Below are 17,555 nucleotides of genomic sequence, written 5' to 3'. Positions count from 1 at the left end.
TTTTCAGTTTATCAATTTCCAAGACTTTCTCTCTTCTCCCCATCCCCTTTCTCTGCCATTGTCAGGATAATATTTATCCAAAAACAAATGATTGTGTGTATCACAGGAAACAAGTTGGTCTGAGTGTCCCACGAGGCCCTTGTTTGAATTTGCTGCTGTATATTATTGTTACTGTTGCTATGGTTTTCTCCTTTATTTATCAGACTGTGTGAGGAGCAACCAGCAGGTAAAAGCCATACCTTGAATATGGTTGTAAGAGATCCCTGGTGAACATGACATCGGGTTTAGGAGAAACCATGACTCAGCTTGCTGTGGGATCACCATCCCAACGTCCCTGGCTGAAGGTTGTACGTCAAGACTCAGTTAGCCTATTCTGAAATTTCTGCTAAAACCAATGACATGATGGCCCATAAGACATCAGTGGACAAGTTCTAAGTGACCCAAATGGCCATCAAAATTGTGTCAGCAGTACCCATTTTGGTGCAGGTCTGTTAAGTTAGCCCCCATCACAGCATTTTGACATCTGCAAAGTAGTCAGCCCTTTCCTGCAAGGTCAGTCATTGTGGCTCATCAAGAGTCTGGGGGCTGATTTTCCAGCTCAACTGGCAGTGATGTCTCTTGTGGCTCAGACAAATCTAATAGCCATCACAACTCAGTTACATGATGGAGAATGTTCAGAGCCAGCCTCTAATCATTCCTTTCCGGGCGATTTGCAGGGTAGACACTTGGAGTTCTCTGAAAGCTTTATTGCCTGGCTCTCCGTAAGGTCATTAATCCAAGAGTTGCCTAATAGTGCTACAGGACCTATTTTGGAGCTGAGAGCAGCCCAACTCTCCCACTCCTCTAGTTCACTTCAGGGTTTTTTCCCCCTGGTTGTCACTGTTTACTTGTTTGGCTGTGGGATTTTATTCCCTACTTGTTAAATACAAAAACTTATTTCTTTATTACTGTTCTATCCCTGATATTTTTTTCTCACTGCTACTTCCAGCATGAATGTTGCTGTTTCCCCATGTTGCAATTTATTGCTACAACTTCAGCTTTCATAGAGAGATCCCTTGAGATTTTTAGTCTGCTAGAGTAAAGGTATATTATTACCACCACTTGGAGAAAAGAAAATTACTTCCTTTCTGAGAAGAAGGAACACAGGTGTATAATTATAACAGATCCCCACTCTCTCACACACATTGCCTGCAGAGTTGGGGGTTCAATTTGCATTCTTTATGCTTTCTACTGTTTGCTTAAAAAAGGAACTACTTGTTGGAGACAGTAGGGATCACACTATCCTCTCAGCAAGTATAGGCACACAACTTCTGCTGGTCAGGAGGTTTATTCATTTTAAAATACTCATTTTATGGAAGTTCCTGCCTGTGACATTCTGGAGTGCAGACCCAAGAGTGATGCCCTGTTAAAGCACTTTCTGAGAATGAGAATTACAGGTAGATAGTTTTTCTTTGCAACTTAATATTTATAACAGTAACCTTTTGCACTTTACAATGAAATCCATTTCCTTACCAGAAGTATAGTAATCATCTATATCTTCCTTCATCCCATCCATGCATGCCGATTTGTCATTGTTAGAATTGCTTTTTGGGGTGAGCTTCTGTCAGAGTTTTCTTCTTTTGTTAAGAAACCAGAAGCAGTCGAAGCATTTGTTTTTCTTATGTCAGAAATGTAAAAGGTGTTTTATATCAGTATGTTTTTATTTAGCAATTGTTATACATCCATGTTCCACATGTTTTCAGTTTCCTGTTATGACTTCCTTAAATTTCAAATCACTTTTAATATATGCATTTGAGGATTTTGGTAGGTAGATTTATGTACATATATCTCTACCAGGACCATCAATAGTGTACGAAAATATGTCATGTAATGGCAGTATATACCAATTACATATTTCATAGCTTTCGTGTTGTAATTGGGAGAGACAGTGGTGCAAATGATCTGTTACACTAATATAAATCTGTTGGCTTCAGTGGAGTTACTACAGATTTTCACTGATGTAATTCAAAAAATGTGGCTCAATAGTTCCTTTCAGAAACCTCTGTTTGAAGATAACACTAATGAGAAATGCTTCGCTTCAGTGCAAATCCCAATTCCGCCAATGCCAGCATAGTATATATCTGTCTCTTTTTCTTTCTGTACGGTGTGTATATATAGTATCACGTAGATCGTGTTACATCCAAAAAAACTAGGTTAAAAGAATGTTAATGTTGCAAAATTGAGCACTCAAAAGTTAGAAAATGCCTGAATTAAGGTTGCCAGTGCAATGTTAGTTTGGCCCTCATGTGCATGTGCATTATGATACACTCTAATGACATGATTACATACTAGTTTTTTGACAGGGCCTCTGCCTCATTCAATGAACAAATCATAACAAAGTCACGTCATCATTTGGCAGACTATCAGGCAGAGTCTGGCAACAACATTGTATTAGGCTTCAAACCGAGCTAAAAGTTTATAAAGCGGTTGTGCTGTCCAATTTGTTGTATGAGTGTGAAACCTGGACCTGCTACAGGCATCACATCAAGCTTCTAGATAAGTTCCATTTACAACATCTGTGTGCCATACTCCACATCAAATGGCAGGATAAAGTTAGCAATAACGAGGTTCTGGAACGCAGCCATTCTACAAGGATTGCTCATCACATCAGTTACGTTGGGCTCGTCATGTGTTGAGGATGGATGACACCAGAATGCCAAAGCAGTTGCTGTATGGTGAACTGAAAGTGGGTAACTGCACACAAGGCGACCAGAAGAAACACTTCAAGGACACACTGAAGCATAACTTGAAGCAATGCAACATTGACGTTGACAGCTGGGAGTTGTCAGCAACAGACAGATCACTCTGGCAAGCAGCAGTCAGTGATGGAGTTAGTTCGAGATTAATTACCATATGGCTCTTGAGGCACAAAGGCTGAGTCGTAAACAGCATAAGATTCCGTGGGCATAGTCTGTAATCCAGTCCTCGGTATCGAGCTACATATGCACTCAATGTGGAAAGGACAGCCACCCACACATCGGACTTTTTAGCCACAATTGTACTCACAAGAGATAATACCATCATCAATGTTATCTTCGATCATAAAGGACAACAACAACAAAGTTATTCAACAGTTCTTTTTATCCTCCTCATTTGATATGTAGCATTGAGATGCTAGAGATTCTCAATGAAATTGTTGTTAAAAAAAATAAATAATAACATGGCAAAACAACCAGTTTTTCCCTGTCCTTGTTTACAGAAACAGCTGTACCATTTTAGCTGAAATTTCCCCAAAAATTCAACCTGAGGTAGACACTGGCATGGAAAATTTCAGCCCAAATGGTTAAAGTTTGGCAAAGTTATAAGTAACTTAAACAGTAATTTAAATAAGTAATTTATAATGGGAAGTGTCTGGCAACATTAAGTATAGGTGTCACTACAAGTTCCACCTATCATGTAGCAATAACAGTTTAATATGTAGGAATCCCACTAAAGAGAGAATAGAAAACAAACTCTCTATCCCATGGTCTTTAACTATTATGTTTCTTTATCTTATTTCTCATTTTGAATGTACACATTTTGGCAACCTACAACTCTACTGTTGTTTCTTGTATATATCTTAGGTATGTCATCCATTTTCTTTCAAAATCATACTACCTGTCCTCCATTCAACCCAATCTTGACCCCTCCTGCCTCTCCGTCTACTGCCATATCTCTATTCTCCCCTTCTTCACCAAGCTTATTGGATGTACCATCTACAATTGCTGCCTTAAGTTCCAATCTTCCAGCTACATTATTGACCCCATTCAATACAGTTTCCACCCTCTCCACTCCACTGAAACTACTTTCACTAAGGCCTTGGCTACACTTGCGAGTTACAGCGCAATAAAGCAGCCCCGGGCGCCCTAGCTCACTCCCCGTCCACACTGGCAAGGCACGTAGAGCGCTCTGACTCCGCAGCTACAGCGCTGCTGGTACTCCACCTCGGCAAGTGGAATAACGTTTGCTGCGCCCCCGCTGGAGCATCGCGGCGACAGTGTGAACGAGGTGTTGCGTTACTGCGCTGTGATCGGCCTCCGGAAACGTCCCATAATCCCCTTAAGTCAAGTGGCCACTCTTGTCATTGTTGTGAAATCGGCTGCAGGAATGCGGAAATGCTCTTTCAAAGCTCCGTTTGGAGAAGCTGGCTGCTTATCAGCTCAGAGAAAAGCAAACATTTATTGTTTGCTTTGAGTGAGTGAGAGAGAGGCGGGGGAGAAAGGGGGGTCTGAACTTACAAGACCGCATGCTGACACACTCTCAGCCCCCCCAAAACCCACTCTCTCTCCCCCCACATACACACAACACACTCCCTGTCACACTCCACCCAACCCCACCACACCCCATTTGAAAAGCACGTTGCAGTCACTTGCATGCTGGGATAGCTGCCCATAATGCACCGCTCCCAATGCCGCTGCAAGTGCCGCAAATGTGGCCACGCCAGTGCGTTTGAAGCTGTCAGTGTGGACAGACTGCAGCACTTTCCCTACTGCACTGTACGAAGGCGGGTTTAACTCACAGCGCTCTACATCTGCAAGTGTAGCCATGCCCTAAATCTTGAATGACCTTTGTCTGGCTAAATCCCATGGCTGGTATTCCACTCCTTGGGGGCTCTTATCCTTGATTGGAGTTCCTAAGGGCTACTATAATACAAATAATAACAACATTAATAAAGCTGTCTTTACTATCTCTGTAACAAACTGCTTCGCAGATGGAGCATCCTTGTCCTTCTAGTGTGTAAGAATAATTCGTTTTGCAATTAACAGATGTACAGAGATCCAGTTCAACTGTTTCCAGGATATTCCATGTAACATAGACACATCTGCTGAGGTACATGTTCAAGGCCAAATTAGGTTTTTGTATATATATGTTTTTTCAAATATTTTTGACACAACTTGCCAAAATTTCCTTAATGTTGGTACTCATCAACATACATCTACAGGTACTAAAGTTTTCTAGGTATATTAATAGGAAGCTATTAACCTCATGTTAGTATACACAGGAGTACGATATCAGCAGAAATGATGAAACAGCCAATTAGATTATGGCATCCAGCATTCAGTGGCAAGAGCCATACTATAATTCATATTGTTACATAGCTAAAGAAAAAACAGCTCAGGATTGTCTGAAAACAGTCATGTGATTGAATCAGGAATGTTCTATTGTTTACCTTTTCATAGGTCAGCAGTCTTGAATGTGAAGTCTTTCAGCCTCTTCCCTCACAAAATATCAAAGGCTTGGAGGTGTCAGGTGTAGTTGCAAACTTTACCACGTGATATCATATCCCTAACGTGTGTATCTAATATAATTTCACACCTTAATGTCTGTCATTCATTAAACACTTTAGATATTAATGCTTTTGTATGCAGGATATGGTATAACAGCATATCTTGTTCCTTATGGACATAGGTGCTGGAAAGAAGCAAACAAAGTTATGCTATCAGTGGAACATCTACCATTAGTTTGTCTAGAAGGGTTTTCACAAGCTGTTCTTTTTACTCTTGCTTGCTTCAGTAATAAATATTTTTTACATCTGACAGTTCTTTCTACGTGGTTTATGAGCAAAATACTCAAAATAAATCTTGCAAGGTTATCAGTTCTTTCTTTGCTTAGCTTGTATTTTAGTTTTTTTTTTCCCCCCTCTTCTTTTCCCAGAAAGATCAAGCTTGTTGAAACTGGTTTGTTAATTCTCTGTACACCAGATGTAACGTAGCTTAATCCCTGAGGTTTCTGCAGGAATGTGCTAGCTCTCCATTCTCCTAATTCTTCTAATGAAAGAAATGCAGAATAAATGTATCAAGTTTCATCTTAGTGAAAACAAGAGAGACCTTTTCTAACATTTCATCTTTTTAAATTTTGAGAAAACGGACATGTACAAGTTGACTTCCTCAAGGGCAACGACCATCTCTTTGTTATGTTAGTACAGAGCATAGCACAACGAGGCTCTGGCCTCTAAGTGCTACCAGAATACAAATAATAAAAACAATCACACGAGGTATTTGTGTGTATTGTGGCCTCGCCTTGAAGGATAGGTAGCAATACATCCCACGCATCTGAGATTCAAGTCTGACCCTAACTATACTTAAAGAGTCATCTGATTCTGTAGAAGGGGTATCGAAAAGTTTTTCAGAAGAAGCAAAGTTGCTTACATGTTGGGGAAAAGGTCTGATTTATGACTCATCTGAGTTGTAATCCCAGCTCTGCTAGTGACTTGTGCAGTCTTGGGTGAGTCTCTTAATCTTTCTGGCCCTTGCTTTTCCCATCTGTGAAATAAGTAGAATAATAATGACCTAGCTATCAGAGGTCAAGCAAAGATTAATTAGTTAATATTTGCAGAGCACTGTGAAATGCCTGTGAAAGGCACTATATAAATATAAAAAACAGTTTACATAAGAGAGAGACCTACCATAAACAACCTGTCATGAAAAATTCATGAAAAATGTTATACAGTTATATTATCACATTGATTTCTCCATATTATTGTGTTAGTGAAAGCTAAATAGTTTCTGAAGGAATAATTAATGTCTGGAATCAACAGTTTATTCATTATCACTGATAATATATCAGAGTCAATGATGCAGTATAATGAGATTATGGCAATATGTCTGTCATTGATTGGGAATCAAAATAGTGCTTTATAATATAGAGATTTATTCAATAGGGAGAAGTTTTACTAAGCAATAGATAACTGATATTATATCAGACACATAAAGCAATAATCTGTCCCACATGCTTAACACCCTTTTGAGCTTTGCATGATCTGGCATTTGCTGAGTTAATATATTGGGAAATTACTGTTGCTGCATTATTTATAGAGGGTGTGGGCATTTCACAATATAGTTAGGTTTGAATTCCAACCTCATTCTAAACCCACTTTATCAGTTGTTTATAACTTTTGGAATGACATTTTTCCATATTTAGTCTTTAAACGAAATATGTGAGTCTTTGGACAGTGTTGCGGGTGCAGAAGGGAGAAAGAGCTTTTAGCTAAAGCAAGTCAGCCTTTTTTGAATTATTCTAGCATGAGAAGTGTTTTTCCTCCGTTCTGATTAGAAACTTGGTAATTTGAAACAATTAAAACTACAAATAACTAACCTGACTTGTGGCCTGCTTTTACAATCCTTCACTCACGAGCAGAGTCTCAGTGACTTCAGTGGGATTACTCATCTGTAAGAATTCACACAATCGAGACTTTGTGATGTAGTTCTCAGTACAATTTAGGGTTCAAGTCAAGTTTGAAACGAATTGGTTCAGCAGGTTTCAAACGCTGAATATTTAAAATTGACACGTATCTTGAACTGGGACAATCTTAAGAACTGCCGATCATATCCTCGGCTGGTGTAACTCAGCACAGTTCCATTATTATTTTATTGCAACAGCACCTCAGAAGCCCAGTCATGGACTCAGTAGGCCATTGTGCTAGGCGCTGTACAAACACAGAACAAAAAGATGGTCCCTTCCCCAAAGAGTTTACACTCCTTGTTACTACAGCAATTTACACCAGCTCACGATCGGGCCCTGGAAATTTCTGGATGAGTCAGAGAGACCCCAAAATCTGGCATGACTAGGAAGGCTTGGCTAAGCGTGTGCCTGGTTTATGGAGGCATCAAGCCAAATAGCTCCTGATCAATTAAATTACAAGCTCCACAATTTGAATAGTTGAAATGTATCTTCCCCTTTCAAAACAAAACAAATCAAGACAATTCCATGCCCCAAACACTATATTTAATATAATGTTATGTTTGGGGTACCAAGCACTTGGGTGTCAAGAAAAACAAATGTAAAACTGAACACTTTTTGTTTATGACTTAAAATATAGTCTGTCTTTAATTATATATTGTCAAATAATGCCATATATAATATAATGCCATACAATTACATAAACTTATGTTTACATAGTTAAGCACTCAAAAGATAGAAAATGAAAAGTGAGGTTGAACATAGCCTTTCGTAACATGATCACATACTGTTTCTCAGATTATATTATCTTTTTCTACAAGTTAGCATCTATGTTGCAGCTTGTATATACTTTTTTATAATGGATGCAGTAGATTCACAAATGTCACAATGATATTCTTATTATCTATGGATGTTATATTTGTATTCTTCTCTTTAAAGTATGATATATTTCAGCACTATAGTAGAAAACTAAATTAGATAGAAATACATAATGTGCTTTATATTGTTGACATTAAAATAAATACTGCAAAATAAAGCGTGTTTATCATAAAAATTGTATGTAGCCTTAATTTTGATTTAAATTCTTTTTATGGAATTCTAAATTGCACTATTTAATAAATATAAAGACCATATTTTAAGGCATAAGAACAAGGGAGCAGAGTTTAGGTTGAGCAGCCAACCTTAACTCTGCTTTTTTCCTGATGTTTGAGTTCTTGGCTCTTCAACCTTATTGTTGTGTTTACCCTCATATTTGGAATAAAATAGTAGCTTCATGATCTAAATGTTTGTTTTGAACTTATTTTATTGACAGTTTTGTGGGACTTACCCTTATATAGTTTGTCTCTCAGTAAGAGTTTTGTGAGATTTGATCAGAGAAAAGTAGACTCCTTTATATGCTGCTGTATAGAGTTCAATCAAAAGCTATTAAAAAGTCCATCTTGGGCGTCTGGTATTGTTATTGTACAGTGTTGGGGGTTTTTTTTAAGACAACCATTAGTTATTTCCTTCAATTGTAGCACAGTATTTTTTTAAATGAGATTTTATTGGTGGGAGGAAATTTATAACCCAGCACAGCAGATTTATATTTAACATCAGTTGACATTTACTGTAAAATTCTAACTATTGGCACAAAATATCAGTCTGGTTTCTGCCATTTCTGTGGGAAAATGGCTCCTAGCTTGTTCCAGTGTGTTCTAGTTTCACCATCCTGCTGGAGATGAGTTACAAACAGCTGGAGTGCTATGTTCATACATATGTAGCAGCAAAGCTATCTGCTTAAGAATCTCTTTTAAGAAATATTTTTTGCATGGACGTAATCAACAAAGCGGATGAAGTGGAAGAATTTCCGTTAAACCAAAAAAACACCAATCACAAAACATGGAGCAAATCCTTCTCTTTTTACTCAGGCAAAAGTCTGCTTGACTTAGGTGCCAGAAGATGGTCACAACATAAAAACCTAAACAGACGGAATGAGAGCTTTGCTTTAGAAAGGACATCATCAATTTCCTCTTTGCTTTGATTTCTATAGAGCCAACCTCAAGATTTTTTGGACACTTTTTAAAATGTAAAATGACCATTATTCATACAAACTGAAGTGATGTATTCATGTTGTTCACGGTCTTAGGAAATTCCCATCGTTACATCACTGGCCAAACAACAGCAAAAATGAATAAAAATCAGCCCAATTAAACCCAAATCAAACTGACTGTCTTCCTACCCAAATCAAACCCACTCCTTTCCCAAAGGCCTGAAAAAATAGCATGCCTGGAAAGTTAACAAATCTGGCCTTTGTGGTGGAGCAAATTCCAAAGTCACTTAGGCCATGTCTGCACTTACAAGCTTACAGTGGCACAGTTGTATTGGTACAGTTGTTGTTATGATTGTATTTATTTTTATTGCAGTGGCACCTACAATGTGCAAAGCACTGTGCACACGAAGGAAAACATAGTCCCTGTTCCAAAGATCTTACAATCTACACAAGCAATATACAAAGGGCTATGTTGATATAATAAAAATAAATATACTTTAATAAAAAACAATTATCCACTATCCCTAACTTCCCCCTCTACTCAGCTATTATTGGCTGGCTAGTTTCTTGCAAGTGTCACAGAAGAGGCATAGTTGCCAAGTTTTGTGAAGTACTATGTGACATTTTATGCTGATTTTTAATTAGCTTATTTGCAGATAATTTGAATTTTAGCTTTAAAAAATTGTATGGATTTAATTTACTTAAATATTCTCCATTTCTGGAGGGCCCTGAGCAGTGTGTTGACATTAATCCACCAAACAGAACCCATGTTAGGTGTAGGAACCTTTTTCTCAATCTAAAACATATTACATTCTTGTCCCACTGGATAGCTTCTAAGTGTAGCCAAAAAACACTTTGAATTGTGAAAATTTGTTACCACACCTTGCCCCCCCCCACTTATAAAATGTGCTTATCTGAAAACGTCTACAGAATCAAATCCTGCTAGCTATCATAAGGCCAACCCCCCGTTGAAATCAGTGGGGTGATTTGCCTGAGTAAGGGCTGCAGGATTTGATCCTAAGCCTATATACAAAATAAACCCCATTAAGAATCTCATTAACTATATTGTAAACTCTCTGGGGCAGCGTATCTGGGCATATAGGCCTATTAAGGCCAGAGGGGGAGGTCTTGGTGACAGGCTACCCTGCTCAGGAGTTCTGGGGCAGACAGAGAACCAGGGAACAACAGTGACAGACACTGAGAGACAGGGCTGAAGTGTTCCATTGACTTCAGTGGGAGCTGGATTGCACTCAGACCTACTTCCACAGCCTTAGTATTAATCCTAATTTTATTCATAGAAAATTTTCAAAGTCTATTCTTACTGTATTTTTGGTAATGACTCATAGCCTTGATCAGGGATCAGAGCCCATTATGCTAAGGGCTGGGTAGCCCTGATTTACAAACACAGTCCCTGCCTCAAAAAGTAAATGGTCTTGATTTATGAGACGATGCAACAGATGGATGAAACCAACATATGGGGGAAGGAGTTAACAGTGATGAGCAGGAGTTAACGAACAAGTTACTTATGGAAAGCAGTAGCCACAGATCACCACCTGCCCAGACATGGTCAGCTGGGTATTACAAGGGAAGTGAGTTATGGAGGGATTTGAAGGAGGATAATGTAATATAGCGTGCATGAAGGGATATTAAATTGTAGAAGACACACACCAATATGAATCAAGGCTTGAGAGTGTTTCAGTACATTGCATGGGAGTGTGGGAAATGATTTCAAGATGGTCCTGCAATAAAAACATTGCTTGTTTGATTGTGTGTGTATGTGTGCGCATACATGTGTTTATTTATAGTTCAATTTTATATCAACTCTACACCAAAGAGCTCTCATCCAAACCTGTGTGTTTCTGTCTGTCTGTATTACATGCGTGATTACACTGAAATGCACATGCCATTGTCATAAGCCACAGACATACACATAACAGGACAAATTCACCGCAGGTTCAGTAATTCGACCCAGTCAGTTATTTGAAAAAATCCCTCAGTAAACACAACTCTGAATATTGTTAGGAAAGATAAAATATTTGGTTCATCTAGCTAAATTAAAAAGAATTAAATGTTAATTTAAAGTTCAACCATTTTCTGATAAATTAGTGCTATCTGGTTCTGATTTTGATTTGTTTGGATTATTTTCCAGGCAGAAATTTTAACAGGCATCCCAGTGGGCGGCCCTGAAGATGCTGGGAAGGTGGGGCTCATGCTATTAGAAAGAGGCTGCAAACTAGTAATTGTTACTCTGGGAGCAGAAGGCTGTGTGATGATATCAGTGGATGAGCCTATTCCAAAGCATGTTCCTGCTGGGAAGGTCAGGGCTGTGGACACTACGGTATGTTTTTGTGGTTTAACTGTCTTGCCTTGGAAAAGACTACTTAAGCACTAAAGCATAGCAGTGAGTAATCAGTCAAATCCCTGGGCACTAGCACAAAGGCTAATTTATTATGTGAAACTGATACGTTGCTTCCAGCCTGTTATATATCAAATGCCAGTTCACTCAAGTTTTATAGGCTGTGCTGTAGATATGCTAAAGTTATTGTATACACTGATGATATCTTCATTTTCCTTTATCACTGGGGTTGGTACATTTCTCTCTCACTCTGTCCATTACGGATGAAGCCCGTAGCATCAGCAGCCCTATAGTTGTCACCTTTGCACAGTCATCTAATTCATCATCTCCAGAGCTGAAATGACTCTGCAGTTAGTGCAATGGGAGAAAGGAGAGACCCAGGAATTCTGCCATTCAAGAAATGCATGAGGGTCTCTTCCTGCACAAGTCTGAACTACTCCCACAAAGTCCCTTAGTTAGTCCAGCATAAGTTGCATCGGGTGCTCAACTTCCATAGAACAAAGTGAAAAGGCACAAATAATATGTTGTGACCAATCATTTTGTGATAGGTAAGGATTAAAAGGTCAGTGACCAGGTATCCTTTATAATTTTTAGGGTATTTCCCCCACTTCCTACTCAAAATGAAATGTAGAATCCCCTACCTTAACAGAACATTAGGACTGCTAATTGAACCACAAATGAAAAGCAACAGTTAAAGTTCTCATAGCAAAATTATATTGCCACATTGTGTATACTAGGACATTTTGTGCTCAGTTACATCTGATATAAATCCAAACTATATCTGTTGACGTTACTGAGAGCGGAATTTGCCTCACTGTATGTACTAACTATATGTTTAACTGATGGATGTAATAGAATACTATTACATATGTTCTGCCACAATAATCCATTATAGAAACATTTGGAGAGTTGACCATCTGGTGCCTCACATATCTGAACTGTATTTATATAAAAACTAGATCTTATTATTGTGGTTTTATCAGTAGATTTCAAAGTGCTTTACAAAGGAGGTAAATATCATTATCCCCATTTTAGATGGGGAAACTGAGGCATGGAGCGGTGAAGTGACTTAGCCAGGGTCATTCAGCAGGCCAGTGGCAGAGCTGGGAATAAAATCCACTTCACTCGAAGCAGAGGATCATTATGACTAGATTTGCATTGTGATTTATTGATACAATATGGAACTTTATGCTTCAAATTTTAGTTGCATTATATTCAAATTAACTATAAGCAGATTCTGTTGTATATGTCAGATTCTTCTCCCTCTTCCCCTGGCTAAGAAGTCACCTGAAGCCAACACTAATGATTGGAATATCCTGAGGCTTTTATGATGACTCAAATCATTATTCTTATTGGAGACAACTTTGTGTTGCAGATAAGCCATAGACCAGGAATTAAGAGACTGACGTTGTATTCCTGACTGTGCCATTGAGTTTCTGTATAATTTTGGGCAAATCATTTAACCTTTCTGTGCCCCAGGTCCTGTTGTAACAGTGTCTTTTCACAACACAGCACACAAAAGTGAAGAAGAAATGTGTGAATTCCCTCTTCAAAAGAAGCCCGAAATTACTGCCAGATCAGCTAATGTTTGATATCTAAAGTGATTTGCTGCTGATGGGATAATATAGCAATATTGAAACCACATACTGTGGCTGAGAAGTGCCTTTTATCTTGCTTGGCAGTTCAGAACATCATGACTTGACAATATTAACTGTGGAACCTCTAATGCAGACAAAGTGTTGGTGGCCCTGTGTTTTAAGTGCCACAATACTGCCAACCCTAAGTGTTCAAAAATGACATAAGCTTAATATCATGAGATTTTTGGGGGGAAAAAACCCCACCTGTTAGTTTCTTTTTATTTGCCTTTGGGTTTCTGAGCCTTTAGTAGGGTGTACTCAAGTCACATATTTGCAAGTTTTACTCTGCAGCCATGAGAGTTAGAAAAAAAAATTAAATGAAAGCTGACATTCTAATGCAATCTCTTGATTCCAGCAAATGGGGCTTTAAGCAGCACACCAAATATTGTGAGATTCCTGATAAAATCACGAGAATTGGCAACACTGGTACCAAACCAGGTCCTATAAGCCTGCTGTGACCTGTAAGTGTGGGCTGCTGCCTGCAGCTGTATCTACGGTAACACTGCCATCATTACTGCCACCAGTTCAGCACCACCAGTGGTAGCAATGGTGAAAAATTTTGCCAATCTTTGTGTAGACCCAGAAAAATGTGTGTGGAACTTAACAGAGTCCTCCTAGTGGTATGGACAGGTCTCCCCACCCCATTAGCAAATCTCATCAGACACGCTAAGGACCAAGCAGACCATAGAATCTGAACTCTCCTCTCAGTCCTAGAAATAGTCCCTCTATCAGATTGAAGCCCATCTGCAGAACAATGGGAAAAGCTTGCACCACTGCCATACCGGCAGTGTGGATAAATAGGCGTATCAGACTTCAGGCCTGAGAATCCAACATTTTTCACCCACACTTTATAAAGAAAAAAATAACTCTGTGGAATTTCTTTGTCCCTAATTACCTTAGTGAGGGCTTTACTAATGTGTCTGATACATCCCATGTCTGCTAGCAGATCTCTCCATAGACAGTATAATATATTTAGTGCACCAATAGTGATTTAGAAGGAAGTTTTGCAAGACAGGGTGTTGTAAGACCCAAATGTCTGTTTCTCCGGCTACCGTGACATACTGTAACAAATCTCTATTGGAATGAATTGGCTTTCTTTTCAGTTTACTTGTTCTTGGTAACTTTGTATATAGCTGAATTTCAGGAACGCAGTATTAGGTGACCATCCAAAAGTAATATCCAGTTTTTGTGTTTTGAAAATAAAATAAAAATATATACAGCCAAGCCATTTAATATTGGCTACTGAGCACACAGGCTAAGGGATTTTAGTTCAGGTGTTCTCAAGTGAGATTAATTTATGGGATAACATAACACGCTCCAGAGGATCAATTATGTCTATTTAAAACTACATCTATGGATTCTCCTTACCTATTTTTAGAGGAAGCTATTTTTCACCTTACTTGAAATGACATTAAATACACAGCACTATATTGAAACAGCTTTAAAAGATAATGATCTTCCATTTATATAGCATTTTTATTCAGATGCAGGGCTGGCTCCAGGCACCGGCAGAGCAAGCTGGTGCTTGGGGCGGCAGATTGAACGAGGCGGCATTCCGCCCAATCCTAGGGTGGCACGGATGCTTTTTTTTTTGCTTTTTTTCTTTTTTTTTCCGCTCCGGCCGCCCTGTAGGGAGTGGGGCGTGGAGGACGGGAGTGCCCTGCAGCAAGCCCGGCAGGGCAGTCCTCGTCCTTCCCTCCCCGCCGACCGGAGCGGAGCCCTCCCGGCAGGCGGCAGGAGGCGGCGTGGCGGGAGGGGCCGCGTGGCAGCGCCCCGCTGTAGCCCTGGCCGCCCCCCTTCTCTCTCTCTCTCCCGCCCGCTCCCTCCCTCTCCCCCCCACTAGCCGGACCCCCTGCACCCGCGCTCCGGCTGCGCCGCAGGTTGTTTTGCTTTGCCGCCCCGGTTTTTTTTTTTTTTTTTTTTTTTTTTTTGCTTGGGGCGACCAAAAAGCCAGAGCCGGCCCTGTTCAGATGGGCACCAGAACACTTCATAAGAGTTACTAAAATTGTACAAACCTTTACATAGAAATAGATAACACATAACGTGTACTGTGTGTATATCTACATTATGTCTCATACTACCAACTACTGAAATGCAGCCCATCTGAGGTGGGATGCAACAGTACACAGTAGCACTATGTAACAGTGTAGAACAAGAACTGATAAGTATCAGGCCAAATCTAGAAGTGATGTAATTGGAATGTATCATTATGCTGAGCAACAATATAACTTATTTTCTGAAAGCTAGACTGACCATGGTTATGATGATAGTCGCTGCCAGTCCTAGTGGTAGGAACATAAATAGCTGGAAGGTTAGTGTGGCACAAGTGGGCCACAACTTCATCTGCACTGGGGAGTGTATGGCATCTGCTAGTGTATAGCAACAGCAACAAAAAAGTCTCCCACTCTCCCCATCACTTTATCTTTTTAAACCTTCCTTATATTATCTCCTCCACAGTAATCCTGCCCTTTTCCTCTTTGATGCCCATCCAGTAAAGTGTAATTTACAGAACCATTTGCATCACCTCATTATATTCCATTGAGACCACCAAGGTATATAGGTCAGGAGGATATAATTATCCAAGCTGGAATATGGCCAGAACTGGGACTACTACCCTTCCTCTTTGTGAAAAGCATCATAGTATCTTTTAGGGCTGCATTTTTAGTAACCTCCGTTTGACTTCTAAATTTGCACTTCGCAATTTTCGGTGCACAAAACTGCACATTCAGGCACCTAGAATCAGGTAGTTAGATGTCTGTGTCCCTGACTTACACATCCAAATACTGTGTGTGCTTACAAATGGGGTGGGTTTGTGCACACACAATATTTACTGGCAAACTTATAGACATTTTTCAAAAATGTGCCCATAATAATCACAAGAAGTCAAAGGTGTCTGTTTCATGTCATGCAAAACACAGCATCTCTAGCACCACGGTGCCCTTTGAGTGCAGCTACTAAATTTCTAGTACCACTTCCTACACTACCAAGGCTTTCCATAGAGATCTCGCATGTCCCTTCTGAGTACTGACCAAACTCAACCCTGTTTTGAAATAAGAGCTGTGGAGATCACAGGTTGAGGGGACGTGTGCTCATAAACAGGGAATTCACTTACGACCTAGGATACAATTCCAATTTTTCCCTGCTCAGTTATGCTTACTACTTGCAATAGGTATATAACAGAGGTAGGCAACCTATGGCACGCATGCCGAAGGCGGCACATGAGCTGATTTTCAGTGGCACTCACACTACCCAGGTCCTGGCCACCGGTCCGGGGGACTCTGCATTTTAATTTAATTTTAAATGAAGCTTCTTAAACATTTTAAAAACCTTATTTACTTTACATACAACAATAGTTTCGTTATATATTATAGACTTAGAGAAAGAGACCTTCTAAAAACGTTAAAATGTATTACTGGCACATGAAACCTTAAATTAGAGTGAATAAATGAAGACTAGGCACACCACTTCTGAAAGGTTGCTGACCCCTGGGTATATAATGTATCCTGTATAGTCACCTTCGCTCTGAGATTCCATCATTATCTAGGAAAGATTATGGATGCTGTTTGTCATCATTCTGAATTTCCTTGCCATAAATGTTAATATTACTTTTTTTATAACAAGATGCAAAGGGAAAGCTCATTGTTGCAATGTGAATTTTTCACCAGACATTTTATGTTCCAGTCATATTAGTTTTTCTTCTGGTTTCTGGTTACAATGAATTAAATCTTGCCCTCATTTGCCCTATTGAAATGAGGTAAAGAGTCTGCATTTAAAGAGATAGAAAGCACATTAAGTGTGACTTTGTCCTGAACTTTGAAGTTGTCATGCACTTTATTTTTCTATTAAAAAAAAAAAAAAAAAAAAAAGACTGATGTAAGTAGATGGTTATGCCCTATTAGATAGGCCACAATACCCATGATTACAGTTGTCTATAGTGTAATTGTTGTCTATTGAAGGCAGTGTGGTCTAGTGATTATGCCAGAGGACTGAATAAGGAGTCCTGGATCTGCCACTGACTTGCTGTATAAACTTGGATGAGTCACATAATATCTCTGAGTTCCATTTTCACCAACTGTAAAATGGAGATATTAATTTATGTGTATTAAATACAGGAAGTCTATGGCAAAGGCGAGAACAGAACCTAGGAATCCTTACTGCTAAAGTTGTCCCTTGACTTCAAGACCATTCTTCTACTCCTGTGGCCTTATGGAGACTCTGAGCTTTTTCTCTTAGAAGTTGAGAAGTCTTGTATATAGCAACTTTGTTTACACTAAAATTCTCTGATTTAGACTTATCTCCTGGTCTGGAGAATGCCCAAACCAGAAAAGTGAAGTGG

At 39.3% G+C, this 17,555-nt stretch overlaps 1 protein-coding gene across 1 annotated transcript in view; it reads left to right on the top strand.

Annotated features, from left to right (window-relative positions):
- The window catches only part of RBKS (ribokinase), a 65,300-nt gene that overhangs the window by 29,199 nt on the left and 18,546 nt on the right, over positions 1-17,555 (top strand). Inside the window, exon 6 of the mRNA XM_065401790.1 lies at positions 11,376-11,564. Within this exon, the coding sequence (XP_065257862.1) occupies positions 11,376-11,564 (189 nt within the window). The remainder of the gene's footprint in view (positions 1-11,375; positions 11,565-17,555) is intronic.

This window comes from Emys orbicularis, chromosome 3 (assembly GCF_028017835.1).
Source record: "Emys orbicularis isolate rEmyOrb1 chromosome 3, rEmyOrb1.hap1, whole genome shotgun sequence".
Classification (NCBI taxonomy): Eukaryota; Metazoa; Chordata; order Testudines; family Emydidae; genus Emys; species Emys orbicularis.
Note: the sequence above shows the minus strand (reverse complement) of the source record. Positions and strands in the feature narration are given on the sequence as shown.